The sequence below is a fragment of the Centruroides sculpturatus genome, unplaced genomic scaffold (genome assembly GCF_000671375.1).
Source record: "Centruroides sculpturatus isolate CEXI.00-Female unplaced genomic scaffold, Cexi_2.0 scaffold946, whole genome shotgun sequence".
Lineage (NCBI taxonomy): Eukaryota > Metazoa > Arthropoda > Arachnida > Scorpiones > Buthidae > Centruroides > Centruroides sculpturatus.
The window spans coordinates 81,572-95,978 of record NW_019385130.1 but is presented as its reverse complement, the minus strand read 5'-3'; the positions used below and the strand labels follow the sequence as shown (position 1 = coordinate 95,978).

Genomic DNA, 14,407 nt, shown 5'->3' with positions numbered 1-14,407 from the left:
ATTTTTCTGAGGTCTGTCTTATCAGGTAAATTACTGTACACAGTGTATTCATTAATTTTCATTTTCTATGCCTTCATAAAGGACGTACTTTTCCTTTGTTTAAGGGTATTTGGGCAGTTTATTCTCTGTTGTATTCTCAAGCAAACAATACATACAAGTACAGTACAATATTTTCTGAGGAAACACGCATACTTATATTTTTTTAACCCCATTCCCAATAACCCGGCATTTTCACAAACTCGGCCACCCTTCAGTCCACATTAGGCCGAATTTTCGAGGCTCTACTGTATTGAATTAATAAAATTAAATGTTTATTAAATTCCTATATTTTTTTTAACAGATTACTCATGGTAGTATTTATATACAATTTCATATTGAAATAATTAATTTATTACTCTTGAAATTTATTTATGAGTCTGAAGAGATGGAAAAAAAGGCACATTTGTATATCTTGTGTATTCCAAAAAATTCAATTACAAGCAGCAACTTAAAATCTCATATGAAGATGCCATAGACAAGTTGTATTAAATAGATTCATTTAAGAACAAATACATAAATAATAAATTTAAAGTTTTATTCTTAATATTTTTAGTCATTGCTTTTAATGATTTAATATTTATTCAGATTAACAAATTATTATTATTTTCATAAATATATTAAAAAACTGTCACTTATTAAATTGTTTCTGAGCATTACATATGCTGCAAATTTTCATCCCATCTGAAGAAAGACACCCTTTATGAAAAGCATGTTTACAATAAAAAATAAGAATATCTTCAGCATATTGCGTGTGAGTAATTAGTAATCTATGATGGCAAGCCTGACATATTTGATCTTCATCAATTCGAATACCCCTCTTCTGCTGTAGGTTCAGTTTTTCTAATAAGCTATAACAGTCAGAGACAAGAATTTTATTACATCCTTCTCTAAGTGAAACTTGTAGATGATAATCCTGTAATATTTTTACTAATGAATCTTGTAAACCTTCAATTTGTAAATCATTTTCAATTTCTTTTATTAGCATAATTGGATCAACATGTGTTCCAATATTCTCTAATAGATATTTAATAAACTGTGGTTTGTCCAAAGAATACTTAATAAGATCTTCCCACAGTTCTTTGTCATCATGATCTTTACAGAATTCTACAGCTTTCTTTATATCTTTCAATTCTTGTGTTATTTGTTTGAGTGCCTCTTTAGTATTGCCCATACGACCTAATAAAAATATCTCCTCTTCTATAAATTTACGTTGCTGACAGATTTCTAAAGCTTCTTCGAGTGGATAATTATTTGAACTCTTTAAAAATGTTAAGAGACGATCTTGATCATGTTCTGCATATAATTTTACTAATAATCCATGATGTTTTTCTCCAAATTCTTTATTTTTAACAAAAAGTTTATCTAGATATTTGTATAGAAATAGACTTTGATCTTTCAGTTTGGACACAACAACATCAATGGGAATTTTATCCATATTATCTAACAGCAACTGGGTTGCCTTTTCACAGTTCAATTTTAATAACTGTTCTAATTTATCAAGTATAGCACTAAACATATTAAAATCTCTAATCACTTCAAATACTCTATCTTCACCTATTGTCAAATAAATGGCTAGTGCTTTATCATATTTTTTCTCATAAATGTATAATTCACTTAAACTTCGAAGAAGATTGTTATTATGCGGATCAGATTCCAATTTATAATGAACTGCATTAATGATGTTTTTTATTTCATACAAGGTATAAGGCCATGTTTTTATCAATTTAAGAAAACCTGCAGAATCATAAGTAATAAACTCATCCAAAACTAATTCATATACACTAGCCTTCAGATGATTTTTCTCATCAGTAGGAAGATAAGGAGCAATAGCTCTACACTGATTTATAACTTTAAATTTATGGACTTCTTCCTCCCAAGCTTCTTTATTATTTCCAAGAATAGTTGGACACAATGCAGCAGCATCAGCATATAACTGCTGCTTAAAGAGATGATTTAAACATCTCCTTCCAACATCTAATACTGTAAATCTACCAACTGTTTTACTCTCAGTAACAACTTTTAAAGCCTCTTCAAATTTTTCTTGTTTCAGTAACCATTCAATATGGTCACTTTCATCTCGAGGTTTGGCTATAACAATATCTTTGGGACTTCCAATAATATACCTCTTTTCTTCTGGTAAACCATCCAGAAAGTAGTCATTACATCTATATTCTGTATATAGTTGAATAGGCATTAGTATATCAATTGAAACTTCACTACAGCTTTCTCTATGTGGTTCTAAAACTTGTAATTTTGGTTTATCAGCAAAACCTGTGCCTTTGTTATTTTTTGGAACAGTTAACACAACAATATTGTTTTCATCATCTTCATTGAAGGGAGCAATTCCACAAATTTGATAATTTATAGTGAATATTGAAATTATTTCAACTATGTGATTGGGAAGTGATTGATTTGAAACAGTTCCTAATTCAATGCGTTGCCTAATAACACACAATTTTACATAATCGCCCCAACCAACAAGAAGAGTCAAATTATCTTTCCAGAATAAATTACATCTGCATGGCTTATCCCAAAGTATGGAATCTTGATCTCTTTTAATTAAAGCAATAATTTTAAATGCAACAATATCATATATTCTCAAATGCTTATCTGTAGCCCAGGCTAAAAATTGTCCTTTCCATTTTATATTTTGGACTATACTTTCACTTTGATGTAATACTGTATTTTTATATTGTCCAAATAATCCTTTCTCATATAATAGGACTTTATTATTTCCTGTAATGAAACGCTTTTTAGATCCAGGTTTGGCAAAATTTGGATCGATTGCAATAGAAAGCACTGGTTGATTGAATGACAATATTAAATTATTTTCTGAAGAATATAAACCCTGAATTACAATTCTTTCATCATTAGAACAAGTAGCAATAAAATCACCATTTATATCAATGCTAATCTGGTTGACTGTTTTTGTATGCAAAGCTAATTCTTTATTGCGAATATTGTTTCCATGATGATCCAAGATGTAAACAAATCCATTAAATGTACCTAATGCCATAAATTTTGTGTGAACAGCTATGCAACTTGCTCCATCTTTCTCTAATATTTTAGCTAAATCATTCTGCAAAGGTTCATATCTCAATTTTGGTTCAACCTCTTCTTCCTTTTCCTCGTAACTACATACTTTCAATTCCTCACTTGCTTCACCACCTTCAGCCATTTTCCTTAATGTTTTTAAATCTGAAAATATTGATTTGTATTAAAAGTTATCAAAAATATATGTAAGTTTTGGTACCATTTTGTACATTATAAGTAAAAAGTACAGTTATTTAACAAAACCAATGTAAAAACATTTTTGGACAACTTCAGCTCACAATACAATTTGCATGTATCCTGTGTTAGTTTCAAATGTTATTATGAGCTGAAGTTGGTCCAAATAAAGTCCAAAACAATTTATTCATTAATTAAACTTTGGTTTCTTTAAATAAATTAAGGAAATAAAGTTAAACACCTTTTAATTTCTTTTTGTAACATATTAAAAGTTATTATGATAAATAAACCAATTGATCCTGTAGACTTTTAATACCACAGTAAATCCTACAAATATGCACAGTAAACTTGTGTATATTTGTAGATACAAGACTGTGATACTTGGCATCTAAGCATCACTTTGAACATACATACATAAATCTTTAAGGAAATAAAAGTTCTCTCTTCACAGTAGATGATGTTTAACTTTAACTATCATTTGAAAGGAGGCTAGTATGTGCATGGAGACAGATGACAAAAAAACTAAAATTATTTCATTTTTATTGTTGAAACTGACAGAAAGTCAATAAAATACAAAGTTGAAAATTTTCAGTTTCTACCGTTGCAGAAGCATAATGATAAAAATTATACTGTTTAGCAATGGCATCATAAATATCACAGAGGATGCTAGCATTTGAAACTATACCAATCAGGTTACCTAGAAAGTGTAGTTTATTCTATTTATCATCCAAATTAAACATCAACTGATCAAATTCATACATTTGCAGCAAGAAATACTTGTAATCATGCAATTATAATTTGGATTCAAATGCTACCAATAAAGTATTTGATATCCATAACTTTGCTCTATTTCAAAATATTTTTTTCACCCAAATTTTTCTTTTTGATGTTTTTTAATAACAAAAACAGAAAAAATTCTCAAGTGCCATTTTTTATCAGATGGCATATATTTCAACTTTCCATTTTCTGTATGTACTGTACATTTGATATAGAAAGACAAAAGAATAGCAATTTTTAGCTTATGTTTCTGTTGATGATTTCTGTCATCCATTTTCACATTTTGGAACTATAATATGTAGTAAAGGATTATTAACTGAATATTATATTTCCAAAAGAAATAAAACAAATAAAATCATGTTCTAAAAATAGAACTTCCAATTGATACATTGTAAAGATAATTTATTTATTTTGTGTTAAATATTTGTGCATATTACCTAGTAATTTTATTTTCTTATATTCCTTCCCAGCTTTGCAAACAAACAATTGAATATTTTGTTATTCTTTACAAATTAACTTCATTAGTAATTCTTTAATAAAATATTAAAATAGAAAAAAACTTACACAAAATGTCGATCAATGCTTCTAATATAGAAGTTTCATTGATCCTCAGTTAATAGATGGAAATTTCTTTATAAAAAAAACAGTTTATTGAGAACAACTAGGCCTACAGTAGTATTCACTTTATACAAAAATTGTTCTTAATTTTATTTCATTGTTATTTCAATCGTTAAAATATGGAATAATTTTTTTACATATTATTCCATACTCTAATATTTAATTCATATTTATTTAATAATTATGTTGATGTAAACTAGTGTTGCCACCTTTTGAAAATTGCTGATCCGGACGGCAGGTCAGGTTTGTTCGAATAGAAGTTCCTGACACATGTGCAATGTCATTTTACAATGCAAAGAATAATGTGCATGGCAGTTCTAAATCAGTTACAGTTAGGGACTAGGGACTTGTGTAAGCGTAATCTAAATTAAGAAAGAACAGGTACAGATGACTTAGCTCTATTGGACATTGGAGAGATGTGTATGATTGTACACGCAAAAAACAAAGAAAAAAAGTCGACAGGTTGTGCGCCACACGTTGGTGTAAACAGACCGACTAACATGGCAGAATTGCATATGAGCTTCAGTGAGTGTGAGTTCTTTCGCTGTTAAAATAGTGTAAATTTGTAAAAATATTTGCAAGAACTTTGTTTCATCATAATTTCATAATTTCTATGAAATTCCTGGACAAAAATAATAGTTCACCCAGACAGTGAGTCAATTCCCGGACTGTCCAAGTGAAAACCGGACGGGTGGTAACACTAATGTAAACTAAATTTACATAAACACCTTAGTTTCGTTTCTGTTTATTTGTTAGTAATGGATAACAGTATTTAGTAGTTAAAATCCTTATCAGAGTTCTTTTAAAATATATAAATGTATTATGATGCTTGCCATTTCATTATAAAAGGTAACCCTTTGAATACAAGTAATTGAACTATGAGAGAGTTTATAAGTTGTTCTAATAACTAATGGTTTATTAATTATATTGTAAGTAAGCAATAAAGTAGACTAATTTTAATATTGCTGTTAAGAAGAAAGAAAAGATATTAAATCATTCCAACCATAGCAACTATTACAAAAGTAATATTATATGTATTTCATATTTCATTTAGTATAATAGATGCCCATAAAACTATAATTTCATTCAATATTTTACATTCTTAGTAAAAGTTTATAAAATTAGGCATTAGCATACAGTATAATATAGAAATTACAGTTAAGTGATTAATAAAAACCGACATGAATTGTTCTTGCTTTAAGTTAAACAATTAACTTAATTTCCTTGTCTAAATTTAATTTAGAAGATTTTCATCAACAATTGTTGATGAAAATCTTCTAAATTATTATTCTATCATTATTCTATCATTATTATTATTGATGTTTTTCTAAACATGTTAAAAATGAAATAGATAATGTAAATAACATATATAAAATTTGATTTTGATTTATTAAGAATTATTTTGTGTACATATTTTAACTCAAACAGATCTAATTTTGTTTCTGATGCTTCCTATTTCAACTACAAATGCTGAATGAACATTTTTTAAATTAAAATTAGTTAAAACTACTTAAAAACTCAATGAAACAAACACATTTATCTAATTAAGCAATTTTAGAAATAGAAATTGAGAGGTTATAAATTAAGTTTAGAAGAGAAAATTAAGGAATCGCCTAACTTAAAGCAAGAACAATATCATTTGGAACTAATAAAAATAATTCATCTGATTATCTAATTGAAAGGAAACACTTCTATAATAAGTATAATTTTTTTTGTTTACCAATGAATTTACTCAAACAATAGCTTTACACCATGAAAAAATATTTGAGTCTAACATTTGTCTAATTTATAGACCATTGTCAGGATTCTTCATTAACAAATTAATAAATTCAATTGACCATTCCAACTGGAATATAAAATTTGAAATGCTCAAATACAGCAAGCAAATTTAAATGAAATTAACAAAATATTAAAGAATAATAATAAACATATTACAATGATGAAAAGATAAAATAAAAACATAATAAAATAATAACAATCCACACCTTAAAATATGCTCCAGAAACAAATATTAATGAAACAAAATATTTTTGACCTAAGTTTGTAGATCTTCATCAGAACATTCAAAATTTCAAATACATTCAAATGCTCAATTGATGAACACCTACGAATTTAGGGTGAAAATGTTTTTATTTCATTAACATATGTTTGTGGAGCATATTTTAAGATGTAGATTTTTATTTCTGGCATTCTCTCCAGTTTATAGAATAATTACTTTAAATAAAAAAATTATTTAAAACTTTGCAAGCTTGTTATACAGTAGGCCTATATTGTTAATCAAGGTACTTTCAAGAGATTCAGAGGCATAGCTACTGTAGAGCAGTTCCAAGTGCACAAATTGTGAGGGCACCAAATTAGAAAGAGCAAAATAATAACTTGTAAAACTATTTGTAAACAAATTTTTTTGGATTTAATAATTAATCAATTAACTATTAGATTTGAATTTGTTCGACAATTATGTACACTTTCTAAGTGCTTATCACCCACATATCTTGTTGCATCATTTGATAGAAGTATTCTGGAAGGATCAGAATTGTTACAATCAGCATATCCCTCCAATATTTCGCCTAGTTTTGGATCTCAATTGCTTTGATTTAACATGTGTTTTTATATTCAGGTAAAAGAAATTACTTCTATATGCGAAGTTGCCAAACTACTTTTAATTCACACTACAGCCTCAAGTAGCTTCTCCAACATTATTGCAGCATGCCTCATTTTTTTAACTTTACCAGCAATGACAGTGACAGCAGAACAAAATTTTTCAAAACTAGAATTAATCAAAACTTATTTAAGAAGCAGCATGATTGCCAAGTGGTTTTGTTCCCTGAACACTGGGAGTTCAGTCGTGGGTTCATATAGCCAGCCTCATATGAATGGGCTGGCTATATGGAGTTTCTCCACATCTGTAATGTTTGAATAGGGGTGAGTTACCCTTAAAAAGACTTCCTGGAATGCATCTCCCTAGGCAGATCACCAAGTGTTGCATTGCCATAACTTAATGAAACAAACACAACACCGTCTTAGCTTTGGCTACTATATCAATTGAAAAAAACTATAGCTTGTCAACTTGATCTGGAGAAAGTGATTGATCGATTTGCAAGCGAAAAAGCGAGAAAACAACAATATTGAAGATTTTTATGTATTATTCTATATTTGTTACGAAACTAAACTTGCATACATTTTGTCAATACAGTTTATATAATATGTAGTAAATATTCTTATGTATTCTGTACTTAAAGAATTACATTTTATTATTATTTTTGTATTTATTAAATTGAATATCTTATTGTTGAAATGCCTCAAATCTCAAATAAATTGTTATTAAGTAAGGTTTTAAAATCAAAATAATTAAATATAGATTTTTAAATTAAATGTCCAAAATAAATTTCACCAGACCTCCTTCAAGGAACAAGGTGGTGCACTGATTCTATTATGTCCAGGGTACATAATATATAGCTATACCACTGGAGAGATGGCAAATGTATCTGCATCCTAGCATTTAAACATTCCTCAGAAATTTTCTGCTCCAATATTTCCATTTATTGTTAGTAAGGCCTGGAATGAAATATTTTTGATAATCTTGGCTTTGTTTCACAATATTTTGGATCGGTCTTGTTAGCAAAACATGCCAAAGCTGTTTTGCTAACAAAGCTGTTTGTCGCAGGCATCACATCTATGTTCATATAGTTGCTGTTCTAAGTTCCTGCTATTGTATCTGCCTATGCTGTTTTCAGCCCCATGTTGTCCATTTTAACAGAAATTCTGAAGATACTGATCCTGGTTCTGTACCTTTCTGGGATATTAACATTGTCAATCCTTGAAAGTCTATAAACACTAGAGTTTCTTTTTATAAAGTATGCTTCAGTTCTTTAGTCAATTCACAAGTCACTACTGAATTGGCTAAAGAAGCTTTATTATATATAATGATATGGTTTCTTGATATGGCATCAGTCCCCCTTATAGACATCTCAATACTGCCTTAAGCAAAGGCAAATCTATACTAACATTTATATCAAACTAACCACTCACCCACTACTCATTCCAGCCTTCTCATATTGAAAGCTGATGGTTACAAACTATCAGCTTTCAGAGCATTGATTAAACATGCCCATACTTATTGCTCATCTATTTGAGACAGAGATATAGAACTTGTTTGGATTAAAGAAATATCATCATCATTGGAATAAAACAAGAATTTGATACTCAATCTCTTCTACTCCTACATACAGGCAAACAAACCTTTAAAAAAATCTTCACTAAAAACTAATTTTCAGAGTTTCTTTGTCTAATTTTATTTTGTCTTACTTATCCCTTTTTTCCAATATGAAGGTTATGATTATTTATGTACTCAATGGTGCATGGGGTTAGTTTTATATGGAACATTCTGTATATATGTATAAACGACAAAGTGAGAAGACACTTTTATTAATTAAATTGTCTATACAGTGACTCTGAAAGTCAGACACTATGATCTTAAATGTTTTTTCATATTTAACAGAAAATACTTAATACTAAATACTTGCAATTAAGTTTGGGGTTATTTTGAAAGAAAAATATCAAAACAATATATGAAAAAATAAATTTTATTTTTAATTATTATAAATTTAAATTAATGCCAAAGTAAAACTCACACATTTAAAGCTCCAATTACATTGTCCAATTTACATATTTCTCTATAGTTATGGATATATTTTAAATCATTAGTGTCCACTGAAAGTTAAGGAATAATTTTTGTTAGCAGATAATCCACCTGACTTTGTCCACATATTTTCTTTCTAACAAGTGTGTCCTCTAACATGATCAAATTATATACTCCTATATAACTTGATCACACTAGAGAACACACTTTATCAGCAGGACTCTGACTTGTTATTGCAGGTGAACCTACAAATTATCTCCTTAGTGAATAAGGTCACTAACTAAGAAAGGAAATATGTGGACAAACTCAAGTGGATCTTCTGCAAGCAAAATACACAAAGACAGCAGTGTAACATTCTACTGGTCATTACATGGGATAATATAACATGGAATAAGGTATTGAGTGGAAAAAGTTAATTTAAAATTAAAATTTGGAATTTAATGTTTATTAAAAGTGACTTCTTGTTTGTAAGTTATGTGAAATATATTCATGCTCCCAATACCAACTACAAAAAAATGGATTACAAATTCTTTTTTATACCATATTTAAGGTGGTAAATCCAATCTAAGTTCTTCTGGCCAAGTCCTGCTGGCTATCAATTCAGTAAACCCGATATTAAATTGTTACAAACATTTTTGTTTGTAACAAAAATGTTTGTAACAATTTGAGAAGTTTGTGAGCATGTATTGACTCCCTATGTAAAATGATATTGTGTTCTAAAATTCTGAAATTTCCCTATCTATAGAAGTGATCATTAAATCTGAAAACAAAAGGGATGGATCTATAGATGTGCAATAAGCTTGTTAGCTTATTGCATATCTGTAGACCCATCCCTATCTATCATCATCTAGTAAATAGTAGTAAAAAGACTGTTTTCAATACTATTTACTTGATGAACACTCCAGCATCCAGCATGATGAAAAATTTTCTTTTCTAACATCTATCAGTTCAATCAAATCTGTCATGAAATTTAAGAGGAGTTCAGTTAACAAAAATCTCCTAAGTGTAATATATACCTACAGTATATGGAAGAGAAGTCTGTTTATTTTACTATGCAGTAAAAAGAAAGTCAATCTTCTTAAGACAAAACTGAAACTAATGATACATCAATACAAACAAGATAAAATAATAAAAACAAGGGGATGGGCCAAGGGACTCCTGGCACTACCCAAAGTAAAAGGAAAAGAAACACTAGTAAATTTTCCAATAATATTTTCATAATTAAAATTCATTTTTTTTTATTTATATTGTGTCATGTTCTACTTCTATATTACTTATGAATTAGCGGTAACATAACATGCTTATTTTATTTTATTGAGTTTAAAATTTTTTTGAGTTTAGAATTTTATTGAGTTTAAAATTTTTTTTATCTGTTCAACTCTGCTCCACCTAAGACTATATCTTCAGTGTGCCACTGACTACAGGAGATAGAAAAACCATTAACAGGAGTCATTCAATAGCTCAGGGTTCCATTAATAGGTTTAAAGACATGCTGTGGAAATAAAATAACAGAAAGATCTTCAGTATTCATGATGATTGATGGGTTCTTCAAGAAGTCAAGGTCAATATTAAGATTAATGTGCCAAAACTTGCAATGAGTACCAAAAAATTTTTAAATAAAGAGCACTCAAACAATTTGAATTATTTTAAGAAAACATAATTTCAACTGAAAGATCACTTGGAAAAAACCTTTTGATAGCAAGGTGATTAGACAAAACAGGTTGAAGTTTGTGAAAATGTTTCAAATAATTATGACTATCGGAAAATGTCATTTTTCTGATGAAACTAGTTTTAACTTATTTGGATATGATTGAAAATAGTGTTATGTAGAAAGACAAAGAATGAAGTTTATTAATTTGGTAACAAGTCTAGAGACATGTGTTGACAATAGCAGTAGAACCTTGGAATATATTGATGGTAAAATGGACTATAACATATATATAAATATATTAAAAATAAATTCAAAGCTTCAAATTTTAAATATTTTCAAGACATTTGTCCTAAGCATAAAGCTTACAATATATTAAGTGATTTTTATTTAATTGTCCAAGAGTCTTTGAAACATCACCACAGTCAAAAAACTCAAATCTAATTGAGAATTTGTATTGTGATTTAGAGCAATAAAAAATTATATTTCTAACAAAGATGATTTAAAAAAGACTTTCACGAATGAATGAAAAAATATCACCCTTACACGTGAAATCCTAAAAATTATTATTTAATTTTAAAAACTTTAAATATAAAAATGTAATATAAAAACTTTAATTTTGTAAAAACAATGAAAGGTGTATGAATTTTACTTTGACATTATTTCTTCTCACTGAAAAAGAAAAATGTTTTTCTATTTATAATTAATAGAAAAAAATATATATTTATTTTTTAATTGCATAAGAGAATTGCCCATAATTTTAAAATTGTTAAACGAAGGCTTTTACTATATTTAAAAATTTTTACGTAACACTTTTTTGGAGCCTACCGTAAGACTTTCATATCGAGTCACCACATATATACAATTACGTAAAAAATGTTCATACACCCAAGGTTTTTGCAGAAAAGTAAGTTTACACATCAAATACAGAAATGTATATTACTGATTTTTATATTTACTTTTTTGTTATTCTTTTATAAAAACATTTTATTGAGTAAGACAAAAATAATGAAAACACTACACGAACTATATAAAAAAAATTGGAACAAGTGAACATTTTGTACCATAAAATGTATTCAATACATGTACTTTTAATGTTTTCTTTTATTATAATTACAACATAAGTGAACATTAATGTTCTGTTGTATAAAAAGTACCCCCTTTTAGCCTGTAAAATCTGAGGGCAATGCAACAATTGAATATGAATACTTTTAGTACATGCATATTGGACCATATATTGTTAGTTTTATTATCCTGGAAATATGTAATATTAAATTTTAATAACAACTCAAAACGTTCCATTGTGAAGTATAGATCATACTTTAGCCACTACATCAAACTTACTTTGCAAACACAGAAGTTATTGCAAATATGTATATTATGCAGATACTTTTTACACTCACGTGGACATGGAAATTGATTAATAAATACCAATCAATTTCCATAAAGTTGATCAAAATATACTATCTGGCCAAAAGTATCCGGACACCCAGTAGTATGGACTCAAAGAGTCCTGAGGCATATATTAATATGATGTTGGTCTTCCTTTTGCATCGATGACAGCCTGTACACGTCTGGGGAGACTTTCCACTAGTTTTTGATAGGTGGCCATTGGAATTGACTTCCAGGCGTCCATCACGGCTGAAGTGAGTGCTGGCAGTGAGGATGATCTATGTGGCTGACTACGTAATCTGCGTTCTAATTCATCCCAAAGGTGTTCTATGGGATTTAGATTGGGACTCTGAGAAGGCCAGTCCAGTTTTTGAACACCCATTTCATCAAACCATGCCTGCACAAGTCTCGAAGTGTGAATGGAGCAGTTAGCCTGCTGGAAGAGAAATGGGCCTTCTCCGAAATATTTCCATAGAGTTGGGAGAGCAGCATTGTCCAGAATGTCCACATACATCTTAGAGTTCATGTTTCCAACCACAGGAACTAAGGGACCCAGGCCAAACCATGAAAAGCACCCCCACACCATGATGCTGCCACCACCAAACTTTACAGTCGGCACAATACAGTCACGTAAAAAAAAAACTCGCCGGGCATCCGCCAAACCCAGACACGTCCATCGGACTGCCAGAGTGAAAAGCGAGATTCATCACTCCAAAGAACACTTTTCCACATGTCCACAGTCCAATGACGGTGAGCTTTGCACCATTGCAATTGATGCTTCGCATTCTGGGGAATAATGTTTGGCTTGTGAGCGGCTGCACAACCACAGAATCCCAGGTTTTTTAACTCTCGACGAACAGTCCTGGTGCTAATACTAATGCCTGATGACCTTTGGAACTCCTGCGTGATTTCAACCAATGAGGACATGCGACTTCGTTTCACTATCCTTTTCAGGGTTCTAAGGCTGCGCTCACTCATTTTCTTCGGCCTGCCACATGGTTTTTTTCCCACTTTCACTGCCTTGACGTTTCCACTTCACAATTACATCACTCGCAGTGGATTTTGGCTTCTGTACAATGTCTGAAGTTTCACGAACTGATTTCCCACAAAGGTGGCATCCCACTATAATGCCACGATCAAATTCACTAAGCTCTTTTGACTTACTTCTTTAGGGGTGTCCGGATACTTTTGGCCAGATAATGTATATTAAATACAAAACCAAATTATTATATAAATCGAACCACTTTATACTTAACTTAATACATAAAGTCATTACTATTAAATAATTCTTACCTATAAAAAACGGGAGAAAAACAATTTATAAAATTCTAACATCTACGTAAACAGGCTTCACGCCTCCATTATCATATGATAACTGTCATAGATATCATGTTCGCTAATTTTTTAAAAATAATTTATGTTTAATTAATAATTGAAAATGTTCAATTATTAATTAATTTTAATATAAAGAAAATATTTATAAAGTAATAATAAAGTTTTTTTCTTAAAATTAAACTAGCGGGTTGCTCGGTTGCAAAAAGTAACGAAAGCGAAGATTAAGATTATTAAATTATAGCCAATCTTACCCGTTTTCACCGAGTGAAAGAATTAGATCCCCCTCTTCCGAAACTTAGAGAATTTTTAGATGGGTCTAAAAATATGTTCGGTTTTCCGCAAAAATGCAAAAAAAAACGCATCTAAAATAGTACAGTAGAAGACGAGTTCTTCAGGGTAATCCTTAACCTTCTCTCTCTCCCCGCAGTGGGAATTTCGAAAAGTCCCTTCTTAATGTGCATTCTCATGGCATATCCTATTAAAACGCAATGAAAAACGCAAAAAACCGCATCTAAAATAGTATAATAGAAGCCGAGTTCTTCACGGTAAGCCTTAATCCTGTCCCTCTCTCCCGCCGGGGGGGGGGAATTCAAAAAATTCCTTCTTACAAGTTAATGTATATTCTCGTGACATACCCTAACTGTGTACCAAATTTCAACTCCTAACCGTTTGGGCTCTGCGCTTATTATTATCATTATTAACCCATCTCGACTATATTATGAGATAAGTAA

General features: G+C 29.8%; 1 protein-coding gene across 2 annotated transcripts; it reads right to left on the bottom strand.

Annotated features, from left to right (window-relative positions):
• Positions 1-575: 575 nt before the first annotated feature.
• LOC111635194 (vacuolar protein sorting-associated protein 41 homolog) lies at positions 576-13,765 on the bottom strand. 2 transcript variants are annotated; one of them, XM_023380087.1, is made up of 2 exons: positions 13,635-13,765; positions 576-3,237 (listed from the first exon to the last, which is right to left on the bottom strand). In XM_023380087.1, exon 2 carries the CDS (start codon positions 3,215-3,217, stop codon positions 668-670), a length of 2,550 nt encoding a protein of 849 aa, XP_023235855.1. In that variant the 5' UTR covers positions 3,218-3,237; positions 13,635-13,765; the 3' UTR covers positions 576-667. The 2 variants fall into 2 exon arrangements, with proteins under 2 accessions (XP_023235855.1, XP_023235853.1); XM_023380085.1 differs by lacking the exon at positions 13,635-13,765 and adding an exon at positions 9,294-9,355.
• Positions 13,766-14,407: the final 642 nt, after the last annotated feature.